The sequence below is a fragment of the Opisthorchis viverrini genome (assembly GCF_000715545.1).
Source record: "Opisthorchis viverrini unplaced genomic scaffold opera_v5_318, whole genome shotgun sequence".
Classification (NCBI taxonomy): domain Eukaryota; kingdom Metazoa; phylum Platyhelminthes; class Trematoda; order Opisthorchiida; family Opisthorchiidae; genus Opisthorchis; species Opisthorchis viverrini.
The window spans coordinates 421,005-439,092 of NW_008751974.1; the positions used below are offsets into that span (position 1 = coordinate 421,005).

At 43.9% G+C, this 18,088-nt stretch overlaps 2 protein-coding genes across 2 annotated transcripts in view; one reads left to right on the top strand and one right to left on the bottom strand.

Annotated features, from left to right (window-relative positions):
- Positions 1 to 436: 436 nt before the first annotated feature.
- The window catches only part of T265_09924 (hypothetical protein), a gene marked incomplete at both ends in the record, with an annotated part of 29,274 nt that continues 11,622 nt past the window's right edge, over positions 437 to 18,088 (top strand). Inside the window, one exon of the mRNA XM_009176140.1 lies at positions 437 to 597. Coding sequence (XP_009174404.1) covers positions 437 to 597 — 161 coding nt within the window. The remainder of the gene's footprint in view (positions 598 to 18,088) is intronic.
- T265_09923 (hypothetical protein) lies at positions 6,468 to 17,423 on the bottom strand (the record flags this gene model as incomplete). The annotated part of the gene is made up of 3 exons (XM_009176139.1): positions 6,468 to 8,504; positions 10,551 to 11,339; positions 17,207 to 17,423. The coding sequence occupies 3 exons, from the start codon at positions 17,357 to 17,359 to the stop codon at positions 7,299 to 7,301; spliced, it is 2,148 nt and encodes a 715-aa protein (XP_009174403.1).

Below are 18,088 nucleotides of genomic sequence, written 5' to 3' on the forward strand. Positions count from 1 at the left end.
GAGATATACCATTTACCCTAGTACAGGCGACCCACTTAAATTAGCCTCTCTCACGGACATGTCTCTTCTTGGAGTACTTACCGTTCAAATGCACTTCATGAGGCGAAGTGAAAGTGGTTTCTCCTGGAGATGCTTACTCCGGAGAGGAACATTTGCATTAGACGTTAGTGTTCAGGTTGACAGACAAAACAGAGTTGCGCAGAAGGGTTTAACGGATGCGCTGTCCGATAAACTTCACTATAATGGATGTGAGTCAGCCTGTTATGATGCATACAATTCTGGTGCTAGACACACTCTTCAGCACCAGAAGCTGCGTTTGTTGGGACATGTGTTGCGTATGCCGAACCATCGTTTGCCGATGAGAGTGCTGTTTTCCATGTCCAACTCAGAGTAGCGTAAACAGAGAGGTGACCAACCTTTGACTTGGCAGAGGAGTATGAAAGAGATCACGAAACGCTTGGGTGCTGTCGGTACTGCTCGCCTTCCAGGATGGGGACCGCGTGATCCTCGCTGTGCCTGGTTGGAGACATTACAAGATATGGCCGCCAACCGATGTCAGTGGTGTTCTTGTCGACAGTTTCTATCCAGATCATCTGAGTGAGTGTCTGGAGGTATAGGCACCCCGGAATGATTGTGTTTAGCTAGCACTAACTCCCTTTCCCGTCCTTCTTTAGTCTGTTGAATAAGGCTTTCAAATAAATTAGTTGTACGACAGTGAAGCATTGGTGTTGAACACTGATGTCATGCTGTCGATGATGATGATAGTGATAGCTTCACCAACGGTGAAATGGGTCTTCTTAGGCCGAGATATTTACTGAATATATAAGAACTTGGACGTCAACAACCTGGGTTGTTCGTGATCTGTCCAAGCACAATAGAAGGCAGTCGGAAAAGACCGACATTTAGCATCTAAACATCATATGAACTGTTGATTTCTCGGAAATTTACGAAATACCAGTCAAATGACTACCCATGCCTGCCAAAATGAAACTGCAAAAATGATTATGGTGTGCTGGAGGTGGTCGATATATTCCCGATCGCATTAAGAATGGCGTTCTTTTGTCATCCTTCCTCGGCGTAACTGCTTTGATACCTTTTATGCCACATGTCTAATATCTTACTGATATCCTACTTCAAGTAGTGTTTACAGGGAGCAAGTCTACCGCGATATTTAGGGTATCGTGCAAGCTTAAACAAGATGTGGCTCCTGTGAAGTACATCCAGTCGGACGATATAAAATCTAGACGTTCAGCTGGGATTTAGATGGATGTTCCTTTTACATCAACTTAATTTTATCATTATCATCATCATCGACAGCATGATATCAATGTTCAACACCAATGCTTCATTGCCGGACAACCATGATTTATTTGAAAGCCTTATTGTAAACAACGGAATAAAGATGGATGGGGGAGGGACTTAGTGCTAGCTTACCACGATCATTCCCAGGTGCCTGGTTCAAAGTGCTAAATCATGCTACAGAACGTGTAGTCTCTGAACATACACCTTATAAATCAAGAGCCTCAGGAAGTTGTGAAAAATCTTGCGTACTTGGGTGTTCGCATTACATCTCACGGAAGTGTGTCTGAAGAAGTCACAGCACGAATCTGCAGCGCCCTAATCGCGTTTACTAACATGCTCCACTCGCTGCGTCAAAAAACACATCACTGGGCTGAGCTGTTACCACTGAAGAAGTCACAGCACGAATCTGCAGCGCCCTAATCGCGTTTACTAACATGCTCCACTCGCTGCGTCAAAAAACACATCACTGGGCTGATGCTGTTACCACAACCTCGTAAACGATTTCCCGGTGGTTCGTCTCATTCATATTGGACCTGCACGATAAATGCCTCATTTACAAATGAGCGTATTTCGTCAGCTGTGTGCAATATGGTTCATTTTCAGGTGGACTGATGGAAACTCGGGGCTACAATTATCGTCATCGTATCATGCCCCTTAACGTCCGGTATGTGTGCATGGAGCAACCTGCTACACGTACATCTGAGCAACTGTAGTCAAAAGGAAGAATCTGGATTGTGAGTTTTGGCGGGAAAACACTCTATTACATTGGATTTTTACGGGAGGACAATACAATGCCACAAGTTCCTCACGGTTCAACACAGTTTACATCCATTCTTAAAATGCAGAAGTTATTCAAGTGTTACGATAAAAACGGAATGTCTTTATCCACACTGCTTTTGGTTTGTGTGCATCTGGCTTTTTTCCGAGTGTTTTGGCTTAAGACACTCCCTTGTCTATGTTGATCCTCGCCCGAGGAACCGCATGCATTTTCCCTCCGTCGAGGCAAAGTCTACTCTAGTACCTCTTAAAAGCTCTCATAAAGATAGAATTTTACTGTTGAAGGTACTTCATTAGCTGTCGCCGGATTCAATGCCGCAAAATGTGATGCAGTTTAGACAGCGTACTCCCATGAAAGAACGGTTCTTTCCGAGCCTTTCCAAACCTTGCGTTGTTACACACATAACAGCGAAATTGTGCGTCGCAGTTACCAGTTTCCGCTTAGACACCACAATACTTCAAAATACCGACTTATGTAACCGCGCTGATTTGGTCCAGGCATATTTGCTGTAGAACTCTTGCCTGAGCACACTCATTCGGCTACAGAAAAGGTTGAAACTGGTCTCGTCATTTCAGACGGAAGTCGTTTCTAGAGCTTCAAGTTTGAGTTGAGTAGCACCATAAGATCAAAATCATCAATATGAAGTAAACACTGTTGAAAAGTAGTCATTTTCCGAGTCACCTGGATTCCCAACTTTGGTGAGGTTCAGTTGGTTTTATGATTGCTGTGGCCAAAAAATGTTCAGTATGTGAGTCAAAGGCATAATCATCAACTTGAAGCCTTTTTACCCGCTGTTCGAGTGGAGTGGAAGTGCACTTTGAAAGCTGTTACCTTTGAAATACAACACCGAAGCATCACGGATGTAGAAACGATTAATTGAAATCCTCGATGACATCAATTTAACCGTGTGGTCTCAACAACTACAGATCGAAGGCCTTAGTTTGTGTGTGTGGCTGTGGTACCTCATTTCTTTAAGGACATCGATTTTCAGTCTCTCAAACGACACTTTGAGCTCAATCAGAATTCAAGACTGCCATCGAATTTGTCGCCAACTGACCGTTTGCTTTGTACTCCTGCACAGGCGTCACTCTGGTCACATGTTCGTGGGGCGGTGCTATAGACCTGCTCTACTGTGTTCTCATGAGTACGTTTGGCGTGCAGCAGCGGAACAATGGGCAAAGCAACACACAGAGACGTTGAACTGATTATTACTGGCCCCGATGGAATAAACAGATATGGTTTCAGCGGTGTTAAGCCTGCCACGGACAATTTTAAACACATTGGGCGTGCACTTGCTGAGCAGTCTGTTTAAGTCATTCAGTGTCGGTGCTGAACACCGATGTCATGCTGTCGATGATGATGATGATGATGATGATGATGGTGATGATGATAATGATAGGGTGAAACAGCAACAATTAGTAAATCACAGATGTATTCAAATCGTCAAGACATAGTTGCCTCAAACATTCGATGAGTGACCGTATATCTGACAATTTGTGGATGGGATTCCTTAGCTCGTGTAATGGAAACGGAGTCCGTTACAAACACAATATCTCCCTGAAAACTTTCGACTGTTTTAAAAACCTGGAAAATATGCGTTTAGCTGATAATGGTGAGGTGAGAACACACTTTCTAAGATGTGTCGTAAAGGCTTAATTTTTTGTGGAGTGCAACCCACTGTGCTATGTTTACGAATCAAAAGATCACTGATCTCATTTTTTGTATGATCAGCTAATCTGAGTTACGGGAGACCTTCATCAAAACAGCAGTCGCAATATGCCGTACAAATTTTTTCGATATGTTGCCACAAACACTCATCTTGAACGAAAACCATCAACCAGTTAATGGGAGAATTCAACTTCAAGTCTGCTGACACCAGTGGTCTTGTTGAGTTCCCGAACACCTGTCTATTGACCAGAGTCCAGTCGGAGGCTATTGAAAAATCCTGCGCTGAAATCACACCAACCCTAATGACAAGATTCAGCAGACTTGTTGAAAAATTTCACCCTTGTTTCATGATGTCGACGGTGGTTATTATGCGGCATGCTACTAGTTCGAGTGTTATTATCAAACGTAGCACGCGTCATATAAGTAACTGATGAACAAACTGATTTGGAATCCAAGAGAATTTCTCATTTATGGTGTTTTTGAGCAACTAAGCGTGCTGTAAACTTATGCAACTAAGTTTAATTTTTCAAAATCTGCCCAATTTGGGTTCAAGTAGAACATAAAGTTGATGAAAACTCACAAACTGCGCCTGCCTAATTGATGTCGTTCATTGTGAGTCTTCCCCCCATTTATTCCTTGTTAAGCAGATACCTTCGAAATTTCTGTTACCACGCAAGTTAAACACGTGTGAAATGGATGAAACTACTTTGACCTTGGCATCTCACCATACCGCTAGCGTGTCAGGGTAATTTTCTGACATCCTGTTCCAAGTGCGCTGGCATGTGCAATCACAAAGATTCTGAGGTGCCCTTAGAGTCCTCAGCCACCCAAGCAATAATTTCATCCTTTCAGAACTGTTTAGCATAATTCGAGCTGTCCGGTCCTTTCATCGTATTTTCTATCCAAAATCATACCGCTGATCAACCTACATGAAGTGAAGCAATCGCCTTTCGAGAGTCACTTCCATCTAAAAAATTCTAAGCGAAGACTTGCGAGCCGAAACTGAGCCATGTTTATGCTGCAGTCTGGACGGTGTCACAAAAAAAACGGTCTGCCGGAAAGACCATACGGTATCCCGAATGTTTCATACCGAGCTGTTTTCTACTTCTGTCTACCCAAAGCCTGTCCGAAAACAGTTTTTCAACTTGACCTCCGCACCAACCCAAAAGTATCAGTTTAGCATTTCAACAAGTTCCTGCTCGATAGCCCACAATCAAACAGTGCGTGAGTGATGAAAACAAGCTTTTTCGACAAAAAATAATTTTTCCTCAGCTTAGGCAAACCCCGAAACGACTCGAACGTTATCCTAAGCACCGCAGGTCCGCCACGTAAGTCAAACATTACGGGGCCGGGAGGTTCAAACCAGTCTGTCTCCTTCCCTGTTACTCCACCGAAATTCACAATACCCTCGAATGGACTGATTCATTATACCGTTCACAGTTGACCGGCGCCATGGTTAGGGTCTCCGAAGGACGCCTAATCACGTTGAGAAGATTAGGTAGAGAAGCGAACACTATATCCAAGCTTTTGGAGAGAATGACCGGAGCTTAAAGGGCACCAAACTTACTGGAATGAAATCGATAGTTTTTCAGACTGCACGCAGATGTGTCTGTAAGACGAGGCATCATAGAAATGAACCGGAAGACATTCAGTCAATAAACATGTGAAACTGACTTTTATCATGTTTACTACCTGTCCGTGTGTTAGGCAGAATTCCACACGGATCCCGCTATACCGCACGTCTTTAGGCGCTATGGCCGATAAGCCTGACCCGCACGAGATTGGCCAAGAATTCGGGACGCTTGCCGGTCCGGCATCAAGACGAGATCTGGTTGGTCAGAAATCTGGACCCAACAGCCAGTCATGACCCAGTATTGGCCAAATGCCGGTCGCCAATGGCGCATCCAGAACGCGTCAGAACTTCAAGGTGCGCTGTACAGCTGTTCTTGACTTCGTTTTGGGCATTAATAGACCTTGTGCACCTTTGGTGGTTGTTTTGACGTGAACGCTAGCTTGGGAGGCTCAGACCGAGAGCTAAGCTGAGGAAAATACCGTTACTACACAGTGTGTGACAGATGCTTGTGTGTGTGATTTGTGTATAGACAAACTAAACAAATGAATTCACGTGCCAACATGGTGTGGGGAAATCGTTCACATCTCCAGACTACTATGACAACCAATAATCCAGTGTTACGCAACTAAAAGAAAACTTCAGGTAATTACAATCTGTAGTTGACCTACATTACTGGTGCACCAAACTGTCATCGATACCTTGAGATACTTCTAGCAGGTAGTCTTGCCCTGTCTCGAACACGGTTGTTCACACGACCCAAAGCCAAAAGGCTTTTGCGTTTATTTTTGCCTACTAATGAGTAGCTTCATCAGCAATGAATGTGGAAACTTATTTTCGTGTTTGGGTGATTTTTGGGATTGTCAAAAATCTTTTTGCTTCCTGGTTTTCTTCACTCTGGTATGTTTCAAGAGTTCACTTGTTTACCGTGAATCACTACTTCTGACGTCCCAAACAGGACGTTCATCATGTCAGTCGTTTGGAGCAAGGAGAGGCAGGAGCCGACCCATTTATTCTGTCGGACTTCCGGCGCCATTTTCTACCTACGAATCCCTGATGCTTACTATGTACTTATCCAAAGCCCAATCGGTTCACTTGTATAAAAAATGATAAGATTTTACTCATAAAAATGTGTACTTTCTTTGGGCGGTTTTCTGAGATGGAAGTGTGCAGGGCGTTCGTTCGTCCACTCCGGGCAACTTTCAAAGCCCACGGACAACACGATGGAATTTCATCGTCATTCTAAACTACCGCCTGACTGTCCGAACAAGATGTGGGGTCTGAGCATGCTCAAGATATGAAATAGATGAGTGAAGGCACCAAATGCAGTATCAAGGGGCACTGCCACTTTATAGATGAATTAACCACTTTAAGATAGCAAATAGCATCCTCTATAAAAGTGGCGTAATTCGTATTTGTTTGTGGTGGTAGTAAGGGTAGAAAGTAAAGGAATCGTAAGAATTCAATTTGTACAAAAACTTCAGATGCCTGAAGAGAACTGAGCGGACCACATATCAACGATGGTTGATTATATAGGTGGATATATTGAACTTGTCCGAAAAATTGGTGCTTTTCCCATTAGCTTGAGTGTCGTTGCAGTGGTTAGCACCGCACAGCAGCGCAAGGTTGATGCTGGTCGATGCTGGTTGATTTTGGTCGCAAAGTAGTTTCAGAAGTAGTATTCGTGGTATAAAAATTACTTTGGTGATCATAATGAAAGTACATCACACTATCGAGTTGTATATCGTCAGTACCCTGCAAACTGAGAAGACAGAGGATGATGATTGGTCAAAAATTATCTGTACAAAGCGAACCGGTTCAGCGGTCCCGAGTGTGTTGCAGCTCAAAAAGAAACTAGCAATCGTGAGGTTATTGGTGCGAAAATCGGAAATTTCACATATTTATTCCGGCTGAACTGGCCTTCTAGAAATGCAGTACGTTATGGATGAGCAAAGAGTAAGGGCGCTTTCCTGCGTGTTCCTACATATGTGTCATCTGGGTTGTGGTCATCATCAACAAATTGTTGTTCGCCTCTGAATTCGTGTGCGCAGTCATGCCTGAAGCACTGCCGGAATTCATTCCGGTTCCATCCATTGGACCTCCTGCGTACGACCCGGAGTTCGTTTGCAGACCAGTCATTACTGATGTCGTCTGACCCGGGACAGAAAGCGAACCACCAGAACCAGGAACCATCCCATTGAACCCCAGGTGCAATCCCATGGGATGATTACAGCTCATGCCGACCACTTGCGGGGGTTGTGGTAACAATCTCGCGGTCGGACCGAAATCGTCCTGCCAGGTGGAACAGCTGTTGGTACCGACAGCACTGTTGTTGATCCCCATTGGTTTCATAGCACTTCCCATCCACATTTTGCCATGAGCCGGGTTCCAATTTTGAGGCGTAGCTTTATTCGGGACCATGTTTCCGATATTGACTAGAGCCGATGGAAAGGTCCCACTTAAGGAGCGCTTATTTTTAGACGTACACGATCTGTTTAAAGTTCTCCGAAGACAAAATTTCCACGAATCTAACGTCTTACTAGACCAGATCCAAAACCCGGAGGTAATTCCAACTACGAGAGACATGAAATATTTGAGCATAAAAACGGCATGCTCGGGTTGCTTTGTTGTTGAAAACGTAGCGCTAGTTGGATGGCCCATAGTGCTGATTGAGGAGGACTTATCCAGCTGAGTGCTCTCTTTACTATTTGCAGAAGTTTCCATCAACAATCGAAGTTTTTGCATAAACAGTTCTCCATCCTTCCAAGAGCCGTCCACCGGAGGCAAAGGATAACACGGACAATTGTGGTTACGGTTCCAAGCTTCTCGACTGATCAGCTCGTAACAAATACATCCGATAACTACTGTGGCAGGCACGGTGTAGAGAACTCCGAAGATGCCGATCCGAATCATCAACTTTTCCAGTTTGTCGGTTTTCAAATGCCCACGAGTTTGTAGTTTTATCGCACTTCGAATTTTGAACAAGGCCACAAAACCTGCAATGAGAAATATCGTTCCTAGCGTCAAATACACACACATGGGAGCCAGCACAAAGACGCGAAAGAAGTTCAAATCTGTTGATCCGACGTAGCACAATCCACCAACAGGATCTCCGTCAATTGCAGACAAGATGAGAACGAAAATGGCTTGTGCACCGGGGAAAAACCAGGCCAGGAAATGATATAGCTGTAGGTGAGAGAAAGAAATAGATAAGATGTAATGTGAACGTGTAACAGCGCAACATTTGCACCTATTGATCGCAGACGATGGTAGCTGAACGAAACCGGCCAAAAGGAGTCCAGACAAAACTGAAGGCACGGTGTGATGTCTTCTGCGCTAATTTGCAATGGCAAGTTTCCTGTTACGGAAAGGAGTATAAAGTCTCCAAGATGTACTGTTCAGGATGCCAGGTATCATTCAGTAGACGACAAGATCTGAGATCAACATTCCTAAAGTATGCGAGAAAAACCTCCTCGAACATTGTTTTGGTAATTTAAAGGTGCCGGCTTTAGAGATAGATCCATTCCTTGATTTTAGCAGAAACCAGTGGAATATATCCTCTTACACAGATCTGAAGAGACATCGTTAAACTAAATAAAAGGTTGACGACAAGATCTAGAATTTGATACGATGGGTTACTCTAACCATTCACCAAACAAGTGCCTCCTTTCCCCAGCCTAATTAATAATCGTTGGGTAACCCAACCGAATGTGACACATCCCTCTTGTTAGCGAAGAACATACAGCACTGTTTACCAAGCATTCTTGTGTGGTTCACAGCGTCTTTTGGTTAGGCAGTATACGGGATGTTCAGCTACAGAACCCTATGTGCAAGTGTCTTCTGAGTACAGTACTTCTCACGAAGATACCACCCACTTGATATGTCAAACACCCATACCACCGAATGCCCAACACAGAAATCATCAGCTCCAGGTGATTGTTTTTAGAAAGTCAGGCATGGGTAGCAGTGAGTCAGGTATAAGCGCGGCATTGAGTCGCAAGGATAAGCAGTCCTCCCAGCTGTCGTAGCAATCCTTATGATTATCACGATGATCACCACCGTCACCATCAGCTGACGCCTCTATGTTATACAGACAGAAATCTCAACTCAACGTTCTGCAGGGTCTTGTTTACCACATCTGCATCTTAAACCTTAATGCCATCAATCGAATCTCCTGGTACCAAAACCGTACCGTAAAGTCAAAGCGTTGGGCATCGGGCGGTTGGTTCGGATTATGGTGAACCGCCTACATCCTAAACCCAGGATTGTAGGGTCGAGTAGCCGCGTTCGTCAGACTCCCATATGTAGGCGCTGGACGGGTACCTCTTAGTAAAGCTCAGCGTACTGACGAATTATACAGGCAGCTGCACTACTATGAGATCCGACCCTTCACAGAATCCAGTGATAGTAGCTCTTTTCTATGCTCGGAACGTGTTACGTATAATACGGTTTATAATTTGAGATTCAAGATAAAAATAACAATATGAGCCTAACAAAATCACTTTCCTGATTATCATTAGAAACAAATGTTTCTGTCCTTGCAGATGGCAAGGTACGCTTTCGCCTTAGCGTGAGGGGTCTTGACAAGCTACCTGAAAACTCAAGAATTGACGCTCCAATTAGGAGTAATGAAAAATCGCTTTAGGCCATTTGACTCCATAACCAACTCACATCAAGCGAAGACATGGACTTTTGGCCAGAGACAATGTTTCTGTTTCTTCCCTCCAACGATTTATCCAGTATTTGGTTTGATTACTGTTCTGTAGCACCACTGATTCGGAGTATCATTTGATTTGACTCTTTTCCGAAATGGAGCGGCCGTAAGTTATAAAACTTAGGTAGGTGGTTAGCTACTGCATTCCAGAATCATTCTTTCAGATCACACTTAATAACAGTCCAATTAAACTAGACACCTGGGCTGTCAACACACAATACACTTAATGGACCCTACGTTCATAGTATTCTGCTCTCCCTACGAATTTAAGCACAACTGGTAAGAGATATCCCACCAAAGTGGTGCGAATTTACGCGTCCGACTTCCTTCCATTCAGCTGCTTACGGTTTCTATTTCTATGACAGAGGTATAGGTAGTTTTTAAGGACCCACGCCATAACACCGTCGGGACTACACGGGACACCGTACAGCGTGGCGAATGACCAGCTCACCGAAGGCTTTCCTTTTTCTATAACGTCTAACTACTGTTTTCTTCTGAGTAGTGGAAGTAACACTGACCTGTGAATATTTGGCAATCGCCTCGCTGCCCCACTTCAATCCGGCTGCCAGGAACCAAGTCAATGTCAGTATCACCCACCACACGGACGAAGCCATTCCAAAGACATAGGTCAGAAGAAACACAATACTGCATTGTGCCGGCCCAGTTGATCCCCTTCGCAGCACTGGACCGTCACAGGCGATTGATTCATGTCCCATGCCGACGCGTATAAGATAGCCTAGAGCGACCATCAGGTAGCAGGCTGAGAGATAGATGATGGGACGTTCTGGATACTGGAAACGTCCTGGGTCTGCCAAAAATGTTGCAACCGTGGCCATTGTAGATAAGATACATAGAACAGCCCAAAGTCCAAGCCAGAATGTTGTAAAGGTTCGGTCCGATTTACTATTGAATGCCGGATTCCGACAGGAGGGAAGACAGCCAGTTACTCCACCTGTAACAACTTCATTGTATGGAGGTTTGTGAGCAGGAACAAAGGGATCCCGACATCGGCAAGGAAGACAAAATACTTGTTGTCCTTCCGAACGTCCCTCAGTACTTTTCATTATTTGTACCATGCTTTGTTTTAAATCCTCTAAGTCATTGTTCTGATCCCAACCGACCTTCCATCCTTGTGATTGATATCGATCTCTCAGTAGAGTCAGGATATCCTGTACAAGACTGATGGTTGTGTTTGTTTTTTTGCCGTGAACACGCGACGATTTGTCGGCCTCGTTTGAATTAATTCGACTTGATGGTATTTTTTTCCCGGAAGGGACTGTCGAATTGCGCCGACTAACGCATTCGCTCTAGATAAAGAGGAGAACATGGTGATAAAGTCATTTAAGTTAGAAAGAATAGAAACGCGAAGCTAAAGGACAAGAAATCCACGTATGTCAATGCGAAATCATTGAGCCATATGCTCTAAGCGGCATCATTCGTACAACCAACCTGAAACGGGATTATTTCGCTCGTTCTCTTGCACGCAGTGGTGACTCCCAGCTAGGGAATTAGAAGCTGAAGCCCAAAAACGTTGCAGAGCTGTTTTATCCCTGTGGTGAACCACCAGCTGTGCGATTTGAACCTGCCACCTCCTTGCCCATGACTGAAAACTATACAGTTTGGTCACTGATGACTGACAACAAGTCACGTGTTGACTAACTTCTCGAGACACGAATTCTTAAACTGAAGGTACGTACAATTCGTTAGATTTCGGCTGTTGTTCTGTTCGCCGAGCTGAGCAATTAACCTTTCGTCTTCAAACGAGGGTACACCACAAGTTCGAAATTGATTGGGTGAAATGTTTTTCTTTTTGACCTGTATTAGTGAAAACAGATTTTGAAATTCCAAACGGAATTTCCTGTTGAGAATGAACCCTGTACAGATAAATCACACTGCTGATCAACCGGTTGTGGCCTAAAGGTTTAGTTTAGTCAGTAATTCATGGGTTCGAAACTCCCTACAGATATGTAAGATACGTCCTGCTAGTTAAACTAAACCAGAATCCAGCGCTTCGGGGCTCTTCAGCAAATACGAGCTCCATTCAAAAGACGAAAGCTACTAAAGTTCTGAAATCTCCTCATATCGCTGTCAGACTACAAATTCTGTGGAAAAAACTACGCGGCGTACACATGGATGCCGGTAGCTCGTTCTTCTACGAGTATCTGGATGCTACTCAGCACAACACTCCAGTTAATTATTTTCACTGCTGATGTAATGAAACCTTGTCATACTAATCAACGCGCATTACTGTGCACTACCGTTTTTGAGGCATGCCAAGGCGGGTCCACAGTGCACTTCAGTCAACTGCTTCAACCAAAATAACTAGGCGTTTTCTCGCACCACCTACGGGTAATATAAAACAAAACAGAAACACCAGCTTTAACAAGCATAACAACCGTAATTCATGATTTACCCAGCAAAAATACAATTCGAGTCCGGGTATACGGAAAACCCAGCCAGCCTCGATAAGTCAGCCTAGTAGTGCAATCAACCATGGTTCTACCATCTACCTTTATAATTTCAGCCAACTTAGCCCTTCAGTAAATAACTCTGAACATGCAGTGAATCCACAATTAATTTGTAGGGCCTGAAATATTGATCAACAATAGAAGCCTTCTTAAGAAGGGACCACTTTGTCTTGGTCATACTGATTTCACAGTGAGATGCTTAAATCTCCAAAAATGGGCAGAAAAGCTGAGCAACTTCCAACCTGAAGCACAATAAGTGCTGGTATGGCCGTTAATGCCTGTGTGTTTACAGAAGCTTCTGCCTCGAAACCATACTTGATTTTACCGTTCATTCCTCTGGTGTGGATCACTGAGGCAAGGAAATAATTCTAGTTTCCGTCGCATTACCTTTTCCTTTGTAACCGACGGCGACGAGGAGGTTTCAATCATTCCAACCAAGGCCAGAAACACACTGAAGAATTTGATATTTTTAGCTTCCGAAACGAAGCTTACTCATGTGACCAGCGATGCGGTGCACTTTTCCGCCTTGAATTAGAAAGTAGCAGAATGTGGAATGCCTGTTCAGCCACTAAGAGAGCTATCCGAGCAAGGTCTACAAAACAATGGAAATCTAGAACGACCCAATTTTGGCAATATTGAGAAGTGATATATTCAAGAAGCAAAGAGTTAAACGGTAACATAAGAACAGCTATTCGGAGGCAGTTTTTTAGGTGGGTGGAAAGATTGTGGAAAGAACGCAGGTTTCAGAAACCTGGTTAAAAGCTTGTTTCAATCTTCCCCGAGTATGTCACGGGCAAAGCAAACCATATTAAACAAAGGGGTCTTACAGAATCCCACGAAACTATAACCCTGAAAAAAGAGAGGATAATTCACTTAAGCTAGCGAGATGTCCACATTTATTGGTCGCGGGTGCAGATATACAGTCTACAGGCTACGGGCAAGTTTATCGTCCGTACACCAGTATTGAGTCCGGGTTTCGAAGGATCTTTAAAAGGAGAGAGTATTGCGGCAGATCTTACATCACTGGGATAGTTTAGCTGGTGTGGATTCCAAATGCCAGATAAAATCAGCAACGCATTCTACACTTTTTATCAGAATTTTTTGCTCGAAAGGACCATGGTGACCGGCACCGTCAATATGGAGGAAGCTTACGGAACACAAAAATCCCATCGTATGAAAATTGTCTACCTCATTCCCTCCAGAATGAAATGCCTCTTGGTTTACATCCTTATTCTAAATACAGGACATAAGCAAAAAGTTCAATATATATACATGTATATAAAAACATATATAAAGCTGCGTAGTCCCAGGTTCCACCTACCGCTGTCAAATTAACGTTGTGAGTGAACAAAGGAGCTCAGCAGACGCGAGCTAGTAGCAGGAAACGAAAGCGAAGAGATAAGGACTACATTGCTGTTTAGCCAATGATTGTGCATACGTGGATAACTGAAGCCTTTCCAGTTTTTTGGTGAAGACATGACACACGGTCTTGTTAATTTAATACTGGTTTAGCTTTCAAGATCACTGCTGATCGAATCAGACATCTAAGGGTGCATCATCGTACTTTGCACTTCAGGGTTTAGTTGTACTTGCTGGGTCCTGTAATGTGTAAATTTTCAGGAGTGGTCAGATTTAGACCTCAGTTGACTGATGTGTTTGTTTTTTGCGATTTTTACACGTGGTTTCACCATCCGTCATAACGCGATTGTGGATTAATCGCTGACTGAATTGATTCACATGACTGTGTCAGATGAACTCAATCCCCAGAATAGAAAACCGGTCACTTCCACTGAATGTAGCTGGTGTATCTAGAGCTGATAGAGTTTGATCGCTTGATGTTACTGAATTGGATATAATGAACCAGATAACCTAGGCCAAACTCTTTAGAAGTCAGCTCAGTGTCAAGTAATGAGCAATTGTTATGTTTCGTTAAATCCGACAGCCAATTCTTTGTAATGTACTACTCAATGTACTACTGAAAACCCATCGACAGCCCACGACCGGTTTCGCCCTTCTTGGGGCGCATCAGGTAGGCGCAGTCCCCGGGTTTCCTGAGAACATCATAAACGAGAGATTCAGCTGGGTTCCAGGTGAGTCTCTCGAAAGAACCAAATTAGTTTGCAGATGAGTGTATANCTGGTGTATCTAGAGCTGATAGAGTTTGATCGCTTGATGTTACTGAATTGGATATAATGAACCAGATAACCTAGGCCAAACTCTTTAGAAGTCAGCTCAGTGTCAAGTAATGAGCAATTGTTATGTTTCGTTAAATCCGACAGCCAATTCTTGGTAATGTACTACTCAATGTACTACTGAAAACCCATCGACAGCCCACGACCGGTTTCGCCCTTCTTGGGGCGCATCAGGTAGGCGCAGTCCCCGGGTTTCCTGAGAACATCATAAACGAGAGATTCAGCTGGGTTCCAGGTGAGTCTCTCGAAAGAGCCAAATTAGTTTGCAAATGAGTGTATACCCGATAGCCACTTGTTTGGCTAGACTGCAAAAATCCATTTTTTTAAAAGTCTAGTCGAAGGTGATTTCCTTCAGACCTTTAACAATTAATACTCACAGCAAGCAAAAAACCAACTGCTTCTAATTGATGCCACTTGACAGGATAAGACTTTTGTATGCAGAAAATGTGCGTAGAGATTTTCCTGATTGTCGCATGCGGATAGCCAGTTGTACTGGTTTACTTTTGGTAACAGCGCCATAGATGAAGGGGGCTATCGGACAGTAAGCAAAAGCATTTGGTACGCAGTACCATTGAGGAAGGTCCATCTGCGAAAATTCAGCTAGACAAAGTTTATATGCATCAAAACTCATTTTCAATAATTGTGCCCATTAAGAGCAAAGCTTGCTTTACACCGTCCTGCAGTGAAAGTACCTTGGGGAGGAAAAGGAGACGAACCGCATGCACTGGTTTGGAACGATCAGTTGAGGCATGCGTCTGGCGTGTCTGAATATAGCATACTACCTGCTCATCCCATCTGACCGCCATAAGACACCTTATTAAATCGTATACTTCCAGCGCAACAGGTTAGCGGAAGGCCTTCTTCGAATCAGTCATATCCCTAAACCCGGCATGATTGCATACAGGAATATACGCAATTCTATAACCATACCAGGTATGTACAGTCAGATTAGAACTGGTTTAGCAAATCCTGTTTTTCAATAGATGTTTCTTCCTGCAAGTGAAGCCCACTTATCCTGAAAAGCCAACAAAGACTGCCAAGCTGTTTCGTTTTTAGTAGGATTCATCAGCAGTGCACATATCACAAATTTCCTGGAGTTTCGAACCGAACCCGCAACCTCCTGGCTAATAGTTTCGATACTTTACCGTTTGGTTACGAGCGGCTGATCAGCACTGTGACAGGATATGGTGCCACTCATCCCTCAGTCACCGAAAGCACACTGTCTGGTCACGTGGTCATGTGCTGACTGAGTCCTCTATTGACGACAGGTAAGCTGGAATTTTCACCCATCTTGGGAGATTACTTTTCCTCTGAGCTACTTCTACATCCATTCATACTACCAGCGAATTACGTTCTTTCTTAGTAGTCCAAAAAATAAAACCTTAACCTATATGTGCTCACTTGACGGTATCTCAAGTCAGCCTGAATTAGCTGGTGCAATTTTACTTCTCAAGACGTGGAGTCAAATAGCGGTTGGCAATTCAAGTGCCTGGTTTTCGATAGAGTAGTTAGAAATAGACTATTTTAGGTACCTGCTGCAGAGTTTAATCATCGTAGGACCTACAACGAGCCCGAAAAGTCTGGAATTTGTAGCATGTTTTAAACGAGTGGGGTGATCCACAGGCATAACAAACGTCTTTTCCCAAATCCATTCAAGTATTCCGGGCTGATGGACCGGTTAGTACATTAGGACGAAAGACAGCGCAGCTCACTCAGATGTCTGGCTTCTAATGTCTGTTGGTTCCAGGTAGGGTGATTAGAATGCTGAAGGCAGTCATGCTTCTCATGACAGCAGCGTGTCTGTCAGCTAGACAGGTTTTGGGAACAGGATGTCTCGTCAGTTCAAGTTATTGAGCTACTGTTTTCAAAAAAAATCCGGTGGTGGATATCAGACTTGGGTGTCCGTTTTTAAGCATGTTATGTTGCTATGGTATGACAGAGCGACTGACTGCGACCGATAGTTTTCTGTCTATTGGCCAGCATACGTGAGGCACAAGACATTTATGCATACGCAGTCAGTGTGATTTGTATCAACATCCTACTTTATCATTGCGCTTGTTTTTTACGGTTTTTACGGAATTCTGTGAACAAGAATGCATAGACCTAAAAGAACTGACGTACTCTAAAGTACGATTGGCTTGAGAAGTAAGAGGTATCTGTATGCGCGGTTTTTTATCACCGAAGCTTCTCTAATAGCAGCAAAATTTCACACGACACCACACGAAAGGAGCTGTAAGGATACTATAAGTGACTTCATATTCAATACTGGAAGACCATGGTACATTTTGTTGCACCCATCATACTGGTTAGGATATTAATTCCGCTTAGAAACACTAAGGCGTTTTTGTGTTGCGTGGGACCAAAGACTTCGACTTCTGGTTGCTATTATTGATACAGAGGACGGAGAAATACTTGTGGCATTTTGGACAGTTTAAAACCGAGAGTGAACTTAACATCGTTCATCTGATTAATGTCATCGGTCTAATAGCGGATAAACAAGGATGATCAACTCACCCCTTCTGGTAGCAGGTCACAATTCATTCGTTCGGGCCAACCGAAGCCGTAGGTTCCCATGACAGGCATACAACCATCTCGAGCACTCTCACACAGTGATCGGCACGGGGTCAGCCGGTAGGGCCAGTTCGGCACACAAATGGGCGTATACATACTGCACAGAAACAGGCGCAGATCCTCAGAGCAGTTTATCTCCACCAAGGGATAGAACTGGTGTACCTGAGAGAGCGTGAATGATAAAAAGGATGGATGAGAATTTCTTCATACGGTGGAATTGCCTCGGATTCACTTGGGATCCCGGTGAGGTGTACAATCAAGGATTCGGTACAAAAACGCATTGGGTTTGAAGTAAAAGATGATTCTGAACGGAAATATTGCTGTCTTTAGCGGGACAGTTGTAATAGCAACTATGAAAACCTCTGGTTGACAACCACGGTAAGTAATAGTTTGGTGAATTAAATGAGCTTACGGAATAAGCAAAACGGAAAACGTCCGTGAGAGGCGAGTGAGCATGTAAGAAACAGTAAACAACAAACAAAGAGCAGCTAGGAGGACCATACTGCGCAGAATCACGTCAGTCTCAACCTGTGCCATATCGCACCCCGTCACACATGTATTGGGCTTGTGTTGCACTAACCGCAACCATAGATGCGGGCCAACAGGAAGTAAAACGCATAGCTGAATGACTTTCGACAAACCCTAGGCACAACAACCTAGGACACGTAGTGACTTGAGTGACCTTGGACACACGTGGCGTGGACAGAGTCCTGAAATCCCTCCTAGTGGTCCTCTTTAGAGTCCCGGCAAGACCAGCTTCCCCCTACTGGGGGCATCAAGTCAAAACGAGGGCAAACACCAACAGTAGTGAAAACACATACATAG